The following is a 14207-nucleotide window of genomic DNA, read 5'->3' on the forward strand; positions in this document are numbered from 1 at the left end:
AGACAGCATTTTGTGGCTTGTGGTGGTATTCCACAATACCTCCACCAGTGTATTCTCTCAGGCTGGATTTACACTGCAGGTGTAAAGCTCCCTATTCTAATTTAATGTCTATTTCCAATTAAGATGCCCAAATAAATAACTGCATAAAAATAACTCTGCAACCATCAACATTTAAGCTGCAGACAAAAACAATAATACATCAATATTCCGAATATTCAACTGTAGTACGTACTATTAGGTGGGCTAGTCTGACTGTCCCGCCCGGTGATTTTAATGAGGTAACCTCCAGTGGTTGCTTAATAATTGACACCCCTTTAATGCAACATATTGGGACCACATTTCATTGTCTGTGCTTTTACGGTAGTTTAGATTCATGTGTATGCCACTGCTCTATGTTTTAGTCTAATGTAATCCAATTAATGCTTCCGCTACAATAACGTAATTCCTTCCGGTTTTATAATAGAAAATAATCTTAAAACAAAGGGCCCATGAATAGAGGAATGAATCCAAATTTGGGGGCCTTTGCAAGCGAGAAAGCTCAGAATTTTTTGCAAGCACAAGTATCTTTAAGAAAATGTGGATTTAAGGCAACCAATCAACATGAAAATGGCCTCAAAGTTTGACGGTAATTCGCCATGAAAATGGGCATGCGAGGGTCTGTTTATGGCTTCTTCCAGATTTAAATTTCTACATTCAGTTATATTTGTACACATCTCATTTCTCAAGATTTATCAAGTGTCTTATTACTTTGCTCTGAAATCGATTTAAAATTGTCATTAACAACAGAGAAATTTATGCGATAAAAAGAAAAGCATGCATCTCCAAATCTTTTTAGTGTTATCCAAACCCCTTCAAAAATGACTTCATCTGAATTGGAAAAGCAACGTTTATGCAAGTGTCCATCATCCATATAACTTGGCAGGGTTTTACATTTGTGAACACGATGGCCTAATGCCTGCTTTATATCCCCCTTCTTGTGGTTCTGCTCAAGTTTACCAGCGCCACGCTTACTGCAACACGTGCTTGTGGATTGTGGTTGCTGCTGCCAGTTTGTGTTGCTTGAATAAGAAGGGAGTATACAAATGCCAGAGGATGTGCAAGTGTGGGGGCTGCAATCCTCGTGCGTGATGTGTTCTGGTGGCATGGCAGAGGTAAGACAGGCCTACAGAAACATGCTGAGGCAAGATACTGAAATGCACCCACTCTCCCTCCGATATGTAGACACTCGGTGCTCTGTGTTTTGTCTTGTTTTCTCCCAATGTGTAGTTTTCCTCTGCTAAATCCCCCCTTGTTACTGACATTACCTCCAGTGTTTACTCAGAAAAGCTGGCCTTCCCTGATTTGAAAACCCCACCCAGTGGGCACAGAAAGCAATAAACACTCTAACAACAGGAATTTGGACACCAACACAAACCTCCCAGTATTGAGGCTTGGCATGCACGTTCCCGCTATGTGTACACGAATGCGAGGGGCAAGCAGGGTTTAGCTGACAGTGTGTTGAGATAAACGGTGATAAGCAGAGAGCACGGTGACCATAACACATGCAATCACTTTTGACAGCGCGGGATGTGGTTAATCTCTTCATGTCTCTATCAGCACTCTATCTCACTGGGTACCGTGATGTGCTTGCCTGGCGAAGTTGCCGACTGACCCAGTTAGTGAATGTAGCCATTATAACCCCCACCCTCCGTTACAATTCAAACCCCCCACCCCAACCTCCTCCTCGACAACGGCATGTCGCAACTTCCCTCCCTTGGATTCCATTTTATGATCCAGGCTGCTTTTATGAAAAAGTAGCCTCTGAACTGCCACGCAAAAAATGTCACATCAGTGCAAATTTTCCTTTGCTTTTTTGCGATTGGCCAGACGTAATGTGCATAAATGCAGCCTATTCCTCCATCGGTCCCCCACAGTACAACATGTTCTCGCTCAACAGAGCTATTGAAGAGAGAGCACGCTCTGAAGGTAATTTCACCCGACTTTCGAGCCGTGAATGGAATCGCAGCACTTGCTCGTATGCAAATGTTTATTTTATGAGTTGAGTATGAAAATAAAATCTCAACCATAGAGGACATTTGATGGGTTAGGAGCGACAACAAAGTTGAAAAAGAAAAACAAATTTGGGCAAAGAGCCATTTTTCATTGGTATCCGGGCCAGTCAACAAACATTAGAATATTAAGATTCCAAAAATATTTCACACAAAACAATAATGTGGTGAAATATATTAATAAAAAGGAAATCAAATAGTATGATGATGTTATTGTTATTATTACTGTTGTATGCAAATGGACTTCATAATTTAATTAAATTTATTTAAATGTACCATCCATCCATCCGGCTTGTTTTTTTCATATGGAGTGCTCTTGTTAATTGACTGTGTTACCGTGGGTTGCGTTAGCTTGGAGCTAGCGGCTGCCTCCGGCTACCAATGGTCTGATCTCCGTTTGCTTTGGCTGTCGGCGCTGACGTCCGAACCGAGTCTCTGCCAACTTTGCAAATAACTGGTTTTCACTTTATCCTCCAAGGAAAAGCCAAACCAAATCGACACTGTAGATGTGGAGTTTGTTTTCGGGACCAACTCTGCTTTGTTTTTACTTTCCGCTATAGCTTCCCACTATACTAACAAACAGGGAAGACGGGGAGTGTCACGCACGGTGCACTGTGCGTGCTGTGATTGGTTGGTCGCGGATACGCGTCAGCGCCTTTGCGCCGCCATAGAGCTAAACTGTTTGGAATGTGCCATGTAGACAATCAAAAGATCTTTCGGCTTTATGAGAATGTGAACACGTTAAACCGCTTAACGATCTAATATCGTCATATCGCCCACCCCTAAGATAAACTATTTTTAATAACTAAAGTGCACATTCTTGTTCAGTTCAACCTTGAGTTACGAATGCTCCTTTTTGCATACAATTTGGGTTTCACACAAAATTTTCATAGAAAAATGACCTCTGTTTATGTACTATTTTCGATATACGAGCGATCTTGGCATTGACGAGCAAACGGATATTGATATTATTGTAAAATGGATGTTGTAATTCTTCTTGCTACGTATCATTGGCAACGTGCATAACACATTGCTGTGATCTGAAAACTAGCGATATCCTTCCGTGGCTGAAGGAGGAAGCTGTTGCATATGTAGGTGGAAGCATGTTGAACTTACCCCAGAGATGTAAATAAAGCGCTAACCAATCAGAATGGTCCTTAAGAAAAGAGAAACTGCTAAAGGGAGTGTTATTGGAAGCTCTTGTCATACAGGAGCAGAAAAATCGGCGCTCTTCCTCTCACGTTTTGTAACCAGGCTACATATAATGAGAAAGCACTTGCCCGTGATAGCGTGAGGGTTTTTTTAAGAGAATTTACCAACATACAAAAAATGAAAAAGATGTCTGGCGGGATACACTCTGGTCATCTATAGCAATTAATTTCTTTCAAGTCTTATCTTTCATCTTGATTTCATCTGCTTCTTAAATCACGGGGCGACAAACAATACGGAAGAGAAAAGGACCAATGTTGCCCTTTTTCCTCCACCGGCCACTGCCTTTTATTCTCCAGTTGAGCTATTTTCTATCCCGCGATACTTGTTGGGAGTGATTACTCTTTCCGCCGAATCCGCAGCTGTTTTTGCCGCAACTGTAGTTTTGCGATACCCGGGCCATAACTTTCGCCTGGAAGAAATAGCTCCTCTCCCCCTGCATTCCATTTATACGCCATATCTTGTCTCCGTGTAGGGAGTTCCATTACTCTGGAGCTTGGGGAGGTGGGGAGTGGGTGAGGAAGTGGTGCGAGGGAGATGAAAAGAGGTGATAGGAGGTTACGGCTCTTGCTAGAGATGCTCTCCCTTTTGACAGCAAGCCAAAACACAATGTGTCGGGCCTGAGATATAATCGAATTTATGATGTTTCACCTCATCAAAGAACGAAGTGCAGAGTGACGAGGAGAGCGAGTCAGAAATGGGAAGGAAGTAACAGGGAAATCATGTCCTTAATTTGTTTGTGAGAAAGTGGCACATTCTTTCAGCGACATTTACATCCCCGTCTCAAGGTCTGCTTTCAATGTCTTCTCATCAACATTTAGAAAGGAAATGTACAAGAAAACATTTGGCTTTGACTACAATATGTAACCAGATGTACTTTTCAGAGAAAATGGCTTTTATGTCCTATCATGCCCCCCCAACACATTAAACAATTATATACATGTGTTATATATATATATATATATATATATATATATATATATATATATATATATATATATATATATATATATATACATGTGTTTTATATATATATATATATATATATATATATATATATATATATATATATATATATATTTTTTTTTTTTTTTTTTTTTTTTTTCTACATATAGTGGCCTAGTGAGTGTCAGTGACATCAGGAGCTCTGACTCCAGATTCAGTTAGCCATTCACCACATGGTTATTTCACTGTTAGCATTTTCTCCATGCTGCATAAGAGTGTTTTCATTTTGTCCCATTCATAAACGTCAGAAAGCGCAAGTGAAGTTTGCTTCCAATTCAAAGGAAGAAAGGAATGATCAAGCGACTGCTCATAATTTGAAAAATATGTAAGTCAAGTCACTACTATATTAACTCATTCCCTGCCAAAAAGGGTTTTATATGTCTTTTCACAGTCCAGCCATTCAATCCCAGGAATTGGGTCTGAAAATGTCTGGCAGTTAATGAGTTAAATGGATTTAGCCCACTTCCAGTTCTACCGTCGGCAGCAGTTTCCAGGTGCCATCCCTAAGTTTTAGTGTGATGTTCGAAGCCCAGAGACAGTCGCTATCCAGATGTTTAACCCAACGCATCATAATGCTTTCCCCAAATTCTTCCTCTTTATGCTGACCACTCAGGGGGTAATCCCACTAGGCATTCCTTTCTCAAAGCGTTTAAGGGACGAGTGCCAGCTCTTCTCATGCAGATGAAAGTGTTTTATCATGATGTAAGTCTGCGCAATTAGCCGCAGATGACAGGAGCAAAAAAGTCAGCGTGATGGAAGGGGGGAATCCGGCGGGGTTTCTCTATCGTCCACCGTAACATGAAATGACGTCTCACTGGAGGCCCTCCAAAAGGGGGCCTGAGAGGGTTGTGGGTTGACTGTGCCGGCTTAAGGCCTTTGCCTTGCCTGTTTAGTAATCTTGGCATCCTCTCCTCCTTCTATTACCCTTGTCTTATTCAGAGCCTCTCCCTCGTGGCAGGGATCATCATGATATAAACGCAAGGATACGCTTGTGTGCTCGCAACACAATGCTTGCCTTTTCCACATAGCAATGCGGGGAGAGTGTGCGTGCGTCAGCAGTGTGTTGGGAGAGGCACTGTGGCTGGATTTACACTGCACGTCTAAGTACCCAATTCAGGTTTTGAATGTATTTACGTGTACATTTTAAGGGAAAGATATCCTATATAGAGTACATCTTTGTTCACATTTGTTGAATAACTTGAGCTCCAAAATGCACAAGAACAGCTTTAGTGTGATACATGAATGATGATAAATAAACAAAAACGAACCTATTAGAGTGAAAGTGTTTAAATGGGCCAGTTGCTTACCTATAATATGACATTTGTGACACATAGCCAACAGTATGTTGGGAGTTGACCTTGCCCAGTGCTACAGCGCTAACAGCTAGGATGCTAACACATCTCTTGCTCACAGCCTGAGTGGATCCATAATGTTAACACCAGAAGTCCTCAATGAACAGCTAGCTACTCTTGCGCTGTATCCTACAGAGATCGGTAGAATGCTAACATGAAACAAAATGAGCAGAGAAAATGCAAAGTCAGTTTCACAAGCATTTTACATCATGCAGATCGAGTAGCAGTTGCTACGCTAACATATTGCAAGATAGCAAGCTGAGTACAATAAGTGAAAAATACTTCTTTAGTAATCTCTGGAAGAAAGAAGGTAAAGGAGGCATCAAAAGGCATCAGGAAAAATTCAACAAGTGTGTCTCTGAGATCTTGTGGTACTATGTTGGCTTTTAAATAGAACTCGCCTCCTTTGTATGAACGTGAACAGTGTGTCTCTGCTCGACGTGTCCAATTGAGTTCAAGCTAGTGGCTGCAATACAAGCTGAGGATTTCAAAAGAAAAAAAGTCATTCGAGAGGCTCTCACGGAAGTTTGTGTCCTTTTTTTGTAAATGCCGTCTGACAAAAGCCTTATCGTGTACTTCAGCACTGCGCCTCTGAATGCACGGCTAGTAGGCTTCCGTGCATGCCTGTAAGCTGCTTTTTGAATATTTACCACCAGATTGAATAAAATGTGCACGCTTACTGTAGTGTTGACAATTAAAGCTGCATATTTAACTGTCAATATTCACAGGCAATTTTGAATTAAACTCAATTAGATGAGCTTATCAAGTACTGCACTTGAATAGTGCCACACCTCAAGTCAACAATTTTTCTTCTCCCTTGTGTAAAATTACAAAACATGAAATCCTACTACTCTGACTGATACCACCGTGTAGGCTACAGCCAGTGGCAGCTGTAAATCTGAAGTTCAAAGAGAAAGTGAAGAATTAATTTCATAATGACCCTGTAGGATTTATTTTATTTATGCGTATTATTCCATTGTATAAAATAGTGGTCTCTCCCATCACTCCCACTTCCCGAGTAAAAGCCTTACCTCTAAAGGCCCTGATACACCAAACCGACGACACAGGTCGTTAAGCGCCGTGGCGTCTTTAAGCGCCGTCTGATTAGTGTAGTGGCCACCGTCGTAGTGTCGTAAGCATCTTGGAGGCGTTTGTTGAATCGGCGTCGCCAGTCGTGACATTTGGTCACTCCTATTGGCTGTTAGCTAGCAAATCAGCGTGCGGAGCACCAACGGGATGTGACAAATGCGGATAAGCAGTGAGCACGCCTTCGCTGCCTTAATCTTCTTACAAGTACAAGAGCGAGGGTTGACAATTTAAGTATTTCACAATATCGGGTCAAAGAACGTGATGGTTTACTTCGCGTGGGAGTTCATCGTGAGCGAAGAATAGAGCCGAATACATTGTTTACGTTTCCACCCCCGGCCAACAGCTTTCCGGTTGGATTTTTCTAACAATGAGAAATAGTGACTACCGGCGGCGATGGTATGGAAGGGTATTACATCTCACGCATGCGCAGAAGATACTTTAATGGTCAGCGTCGCTGTCTGTCGTCGCGGTGTGTTTTGCCAGTGTGACGTGCCGACAGCCGGCCGGACGCCACAGGGCGTAAGCGTCTGTCACTGTTGGCCAACGTCATTTTGGCCTACCTAGGCCTTAAACGACGCCTGTTACGCTACAGTCTAAAGAAAAAGTGCAACTTTATTTCACCACTGACTCGATTAGAATTCTATTATTCACTGTGTTAATCGTACAAAATAGAGATCTCTCTTAAGTTAACAACTTAGCCCCAACTGATGGTCAGTAGTATCTGAAGTTTAAGATGTCGTTTAAAGAGAAAGCACTACTTTTATTTCAGCATTGAGGCGTGTTATTCATTGATGTGTACAAAACTGAGCCCCCCGCCCCCTTCCATAGATGCTCAATACTCAGTTTACAGAAGTTATGGTGCAGTTTAAAGGGAAAGTCCTGCTTTACATCAACACTGACCCAGTCACAATTCTATTATTAATTCAATTGTAACTTTGTTTCTTTGCGCCTCCTTTTTGTGCATGTCGCTCGGAAAGCGAGTCAGTCTCCACCTGTAGACATCATGGTGACTGATGTCATGTTGATGAGCAGCGATGTTGTTTGTCCATGCACGCCTAAATCACTGATCTGTCTTCCTTGTCTCCTCCTGTGCGCCATCTGCATGTTGGGAGACAGAGCACAAACAGGAAGCGCTTCTGCTGTGTTTATTAGTGTGTGTGTGGCGCCATCACTCTCTGCTCATTACCTGACATGATCGAAGGAGCGTGTGCCATTAAACAGCGCTCAGTCTGGGGTGGCTGGCACCCCTCTGCTGGCACTGTCAACGCGGTGGCTCGTTTGGTAATCACAGGAAATCATCTCCAGGAACTTCCTGCTTGTGTGGAGCCACGTGCGTCTGCGGAAAGGATGGCGAGCGGCTGGCATTGTCCATGGGTGACATGCTTGGAGAACACAGTGCTTGATGATTCTGTCAGTATGCTAGCCATAAAAAAAAACAAAAAAAAAACACCTATGTGTGACTTGGCACAATCTGAGTCTGAATTATAATTACTGGGGTGTATTGGGGATGCAGTGGAACCTCTGAACTCCAGCACGAATACAAACTTCAAATTAATATCCCCTACAAGAAATAATAGAAGTAGATTTAATCTCTCCCTTTCTATTACTTTTTGTAAATCCATCCATCCATTATCTATACCGCTTATCCTCGCAAGGGTCGCGGGGAGTGCTGGAGCCTATCCCAGCAGTCTTCGGGCAATAATAATAATAATAATAATAATCTTTCAATTCAGGCAAAGAACAGTTTTTTTCCATTTTTGTTCCTCTCCAACACACTCCACAATCATGGCCGACATACAAAATGAACACTCATTTCACCAAAATTTAAAAGCTTCTAGGCATAATCTTATCGTGCTACTTTGTGCAATGAGCTGTTGTCTCTACTCACAAGTTCACGTGCTGTTTTATTCTGCGGAACCGAGTTTAGCTATCTGCTGAAAAACTCAGCAATACTTGTTTTTTAGTGCCCTTACTTTAAAGCGGAAGCCAACCCCAAACGTTTCTTTGCAATAGTGTGTTCTATGCACCTCCACTAGTCAAAACACGGCATTCTGATTAATATTGCATTTGGGGAATATGAGTTAAGCAGCAAAATCCACCCGGTTTTAGTCATCTCAGGGGGCGGCCATTTTTGCCACTTTCTGCCTACTGAAAATGACATCACAGTTGCTCAGGGTTCAGGTCATGACCAATCACGGCTCGCCTGCTTTCTGAAGCTGAGTCATGATTGATCGTTACCCGAGCCCTGAGCAATTGTGATGTCAATTCCATTGCGGCCTGAGATGGACCAAAATGTGTGGATTTTACTGCTTAACTCATATTCCACAAACGCGATGTTAACCAGAATGTCGTGCTTGGACTAATGGGGCTGCATAGAACATAATACTCTCAAGATAATGTTTCCGTTGACTTCCACTTTAATTCCCTTATATGCCACAAGATGGCTCCAAAGCTCTGGCCAATAGGAAAGTAGTATTTGGTTTCAAGAAAGTACTATGCTGAAGTGGAACATCACAACTGAGAAAAGTTCTTTGTATGTCTTGAGTTATTAGCTGAAGTTATGAAGTCTTTGCCGCATGTGTATATTTTTCACTCTGCTGAATGGTAGAATGCAAAAGCCATTTGTTGTCAAAGCATAATGTTGTGAACTGAGGTGGAAATGATGGGATCATTTTATGTGGTACGTTTTAATCTTTTAATAATGGGCAGATACAACATAACATTTTGGGAAGCTGTTAATTGCTCGCAGTTTTAGTGCACCCCCAAATTGCACCCTCTAATTTCTATTACTTTTTGTGAAACATCAAGAAATGAAAAAAATGCTCAGAATTCATACATTGTCATTTTGAAAATAGTTTGGTCAGAGTCATAATGTTGTAGACTCATGGCTATAAACAGAAATTAAATATCCATCTCCAGTTCTAATTTCATTAGCAGCGCATCCTCAAGTCTCCCTGACAACATAAGTGCCGTTTTGTTGTGCCGTGCACAAGAGATGCGGCTGTAAGGCCGACTAACAACGATGATTCACAGCCTTTTGTCATAATCAAATACACATTCAATCTTCAAAGTTTATTTATGTGAGCAACTTTGCTGGGAATGGCTTTCATTTGCTTCTCTGCCATCACTTTGCATCTGCATGTGAGCACTTGTGTTCCCTTTGTTTGATGACGAAGCTAAGGCTCCTCTTTCTCCGTGGTTCTGATTTGTTTTCTTTCTTCCTCTTCTGATCAGACAACCGGCGTGCAGTCCTCGAAAGGTCCCGCTCACGTCACAACGCCAACCACCAAGCCCGATGAGTCCCTCCCGCAGACTCGCCGGATGAGCGCCAAAGACCACCTGGATGACTTCCCAACCACCCTCTCACACTCATGCAAAAAAATAAAACAACAACATCAAGTCATTCATGCCTTAGGCGTTATCATCCATTATCAGTTACTCTTAAATATTGTCCTCTCTTAAATCATAGAGGAAAATATTTTAAGGCTGATGGTGCTACGCTGCTTATGAAAACACAAGGACAACAGCATCATCATCTCAAAGAAGTCTTTGAGTGCTTTTAACAAAACGCCCATTGGCTTTTTACAAGGAAATTCAGCGCCCAAGTTGGAAGAAGCTGTAGGCAGACAAACACAAGATACTGACCGTGAGAGTCGACGTGAGTTATCCCGCAAAGCTACCAGAGCCGGCCGCTGCCCGTGCCGATAATTCATAGCATGCGACTCCACACTTTCATCTTGACGGCATTTTTCTTTGTTTTTTGTTTTTTTTGTTTTTTTTATTGTGCTGGGTTTACTTTGGCTTGACACATTCCTCTCAACCCCATTTTTTCAGGTCAGTTTTTATGGCGGAGTATTTATGTGAGGCTCTACGGTAATTGCCGCAGCCCGCCAAGTGAGTGTTATTGCTTTGAAACGCCCCCTTTCCCAGAACACCGTACCTGCTTGTTCCTCCGGGTCCTGGGAACCTACTCTTCCGCCATTTGCGTGAATACAGTGAACCCCCATTTATCACGGGAATGCATTCAAAACCTACTCGCAGTTGATGAAAATCTGCAGTCTACATTTGAAAAGTACATTCATAATCAAGTAGTTTTACCCCTTCCGCATGCTTTAAACACACATTTAAACATCGTTTTGTTTTTGACGTATTCTCAGCACCCATCCTCACACTCTTGCTCGCACAGTTCTCGAAATGAGACATGCTTGGTTCAAGCTGTCCGTCACTCCCAGTTGAAATTTACCGGAAAAACTAACACATAGAAAAAAAAAGAGAATCAAGTGTGAAAAGACAAAGCGCGCAGCCAAACCCTAGCTTATGTTATGACAAAGAAACTGAGAATAACCTTTCACAAGTCCAAATATTTGGGGCCTTTTTCTATAATTATTCTGTATTGACGGCACACATGTTGGCATTGACAAAAATGTAAACCTCATAAAAATCTGAGAAATTAGCAATTTACAACTTAATTTCAATGACCATGCGTTGCCCTTGGTGGGAACGTTGCGCCTGCCAACAGCTGCCACGGTAGTTAACCTGGCTGCTACATCACGCTGGCGTATCTCGTCTTCATATCAGTATGTCCAAGGTTCCCCTTTATAAATTGGAATATTTTTTCATGATTGTAACATACAGTTAATGAAAACCCCAAATTCACCATCTGAAGAAATTAGAATATTACTTAACGAATAATCAAAATGAACTGCTGAAATGAATGGAATGTCTCCGATCTGTATAGCTATAAAAATAAATGAAAAAGAATCATGCCTGGTTTTAAAAGAGGAGCGGCATCAATAGTGAGAGTGCCCTGACAACCAGTCTTGCTACCGCGTTGTGGAAAAGGGGCTGGTTCGTTTGCTCATGTGTGGACATTCACTTAAACTTTGGTGTGCACCAAACAAGCAGACTTGACCACTACTTGGCAGACTCTACTCAGAATCATTTTGTGTTTTTTTAAAGTTCCCCCCTCCCTCTCCCCCAATCTGAAATCAGTGTTTTGCGACTCCTAAGTGCTCTGCCATCAGATTTTTTAAAATCCTTTTATTCTTCTGCAAAAGAAGAAGGACCTTATTGACTTTTGATGGACACCTTTCAGAGATGCTTTTTAGCAGTGGCGGTCCTACGTTGTATCTTAATGTCATATTTTCATTTGAAATAAACACCCATTCATTTCCCCCTTGAAACAGGACAGAAAACAATGCCTGGTTAATTAAGCTTCCAAACAGCTTGCATCTTATACCACTGAACAAAATGCATCATGTTTTTAGGCGATTGTGAGCCACCGGGCATATTTTATGCATAAATTAACAATATAAAAAACAAGGCGAGGGGAAAGAAAACATATAAAGTATGCAAAATCTACTGAGGAAATCTGCGTCGGTGACAGCAAATTAGAGCTAGCTTTCCCTGGTGGGCTCTCCGTCGCAGCTGCTTCTCAGTAGCATCTCCCAGCTAATGAAGTTTTAAACATTCAAACAAACACGCGCCTGATTCTTGTTTCGTGTTCAAAATAGTGGAGAAGTCGCCTGGAGCTTTGCGGCCACAGTTTAGGAACGGAGCCTCCGCCTCGTATTCATGTATTCATGCCTGCGGTGGCGCGGTCCACCCGCTCGCTGCCCTCAACTGTAAGCAGATGCAGCCAAAAACAAGCAATGAGTCCACGGCCAGAGTCAAGATGCTGCTTGTCTCAGCCGGTGAGCCTCCAACCACCATCGCGCTTGCGGCATGGCCTGTGCCGCCATTGAAAAAAAAAAAATGGGCAAAAATGGGAATTTGTGCATTTAAATGTATGGAGATTGAAATTGAAATCCAGTGGTACCTCGAAGTATGACCACAAAAAAAAACATCTTCCAATTGAATCCTGTCGCCGTAATAGAACATTTTTTAACTGTCCAGGCAATGTTTTGAGTAACAGTTTAAAATGTATTTGACATACAGTATGAAGTAGAAAACATAAGTGACGTACAATTCCAACCATATTTAGAATCATTTTTGAAATACGATTGTGCATTTAAATACATTTAAATACAACCCAAAAAATAGAATTTTCCCTTTGAGATGAATTACACTAGCAGTCAAAAGTTTGGAAATGTTTTCTTATTGAATTGCAAAGTTTTGAAACTTTTGACAGCAGTGGAACAAAAAACAAAATGAAACCTACTAGATGATGAAAGTTCAAACTGCCAAAATTGTTTTAAATTTGATTTTGGTCAATCTCCAAGTACTTTTTTTTCCTCTACGGTTTTGTCTTGTTAATTATGATTTGTTTCTTTTATTTAATTCTCATTGTACTATTTGTTTTCTTCTCAATGTGTCTCTAATACTTCTCCATAAGAATCAGACATATACGTAGTGTAAGAAGTTTTTTTTCTATTTTAAATTCATGTCATTGTTTCAATGTTGTCTTTTTGATTGGGCCAATTCTAATTTGAAAAAAAACAACAACATTGATTTGATCTTTTTTAAACTGTTCCTATTTTAAATGTGCATCATGGCTTTCTTTTGGATCCAGTTTGGTAAAAATGTACAGACATGAAAGCCTGTTTTCTATTTTCTCCATTGTGCGACGGACATATATTCATTGATTGTAGCGGTTGGGATATTCATGTGATGACAAAGGGGGGCTTATCTGTGGTATTTTTTGTGTATGAAGCTCAAAGGTATTGTGTTAAAAAAAAAAAGTGATGTTGGATCTTTGTGGAGGTTGCAAATGCTGCTACGGCTGCTTTCGAGGGCTTCATGTAAAATATTCCTTTCGACAAACAATTAGACTAGACGCATTGGAACATTTTCCTCCTCCTACCATGACGATATACTCATTGTCCCTGTAAGTGTTTGCGTTCCCTCCCTAATTGTGTTGAAAACAGCAAAATCCAAACTGTCTCATTATTTATGTGTGTAGTGTTCAAGGCCCCACGTCTTTTTAGCTACATAAACACGTGCTGGTGGTCAGTGTTAAGGAGAAGCAAGCAGGGGTATGAAGCATCGCATTCAAAATGTGGAAAAAAAAGGTGCCATTTTTTTTTTCGTAAACGACGGATGGCTAGCACTTTAATAATAAATAAAATGCTTACGGTGTGGTTTGCAGTCACTTTACCTCACAAAGGAAAATATTTGCTCTGTCTGAGTTCCAATTGCCACGACTAACGTATTTGCTGAAATGTTTCATTTTGGCAAATAGTCCCCAGCTGCCTCGCTTCATTTGGTTTGTCGCCCGGATACCAAACACGACATATTTTTGGTGCCGATTTGGTGGCGACTTTGTTGTAAATCTGCTGCACGTCCCTCTGCCTACCTTCCTCGTTATCGTGACTTTGTTAATTTGATTGTCTTTACAAGCCTTTCTGTTTGCGTCCTGCTCCGTTTGTATCCTCGACAATGTGGACGGGACAAAGTAGAGGAAAAATAGAAGGATGACGCGCCCCTCTCCTTCCACTGACTATGTATTGGAATATGATACTAAATAATAACCACTTTTGTTTTATAAACTGATTTCTGAAGTCAA

At 41.3% G+C, this 14207-nt stretch overlaps 1 protein-coding gene across 6 annotated transcripts in view; it reads left to right on the forward strand.

Annotated features, from left to right (window-relative positions):
* The window catches only part of diaph2 (diaphanous-related formin 2), a 426654-nt gene extending 412447 nt beyond the window's left edge, over nt 1-14207 (forward strand). For all 6 annotated transcript variants that reach the window (XM_086021885.1, XM_086021876.1, XM_086021922.1 and 3 more), the window contains one exon: nt 9938-14207. In XM_086021885.1, coding sequence (XP_085878011.1) covers nt 9938-10002 — 65 coding nt within the window. In that variant the 3' untranslated portion in view covers nt 10003-14207. The remainder of the gene's footprint in view (nt 1-9937) is intronic.

Source organism: Filicampus tigris, chromosome 2 (assembly GCF_054856515.1).
Source record: "Filicampus tigris isolate MCC_2025a chromosome 2, RoL_Ftig_1.0, whole genome shotgun sequence".
Classification (NCBI taxonomy): domain Eukaryota; kingdom Metazoa; phylum Chordata; class Actinopteri; order Syngnathiformes; family Syngnathidae; genus Filicampus; species Filicampus tigris.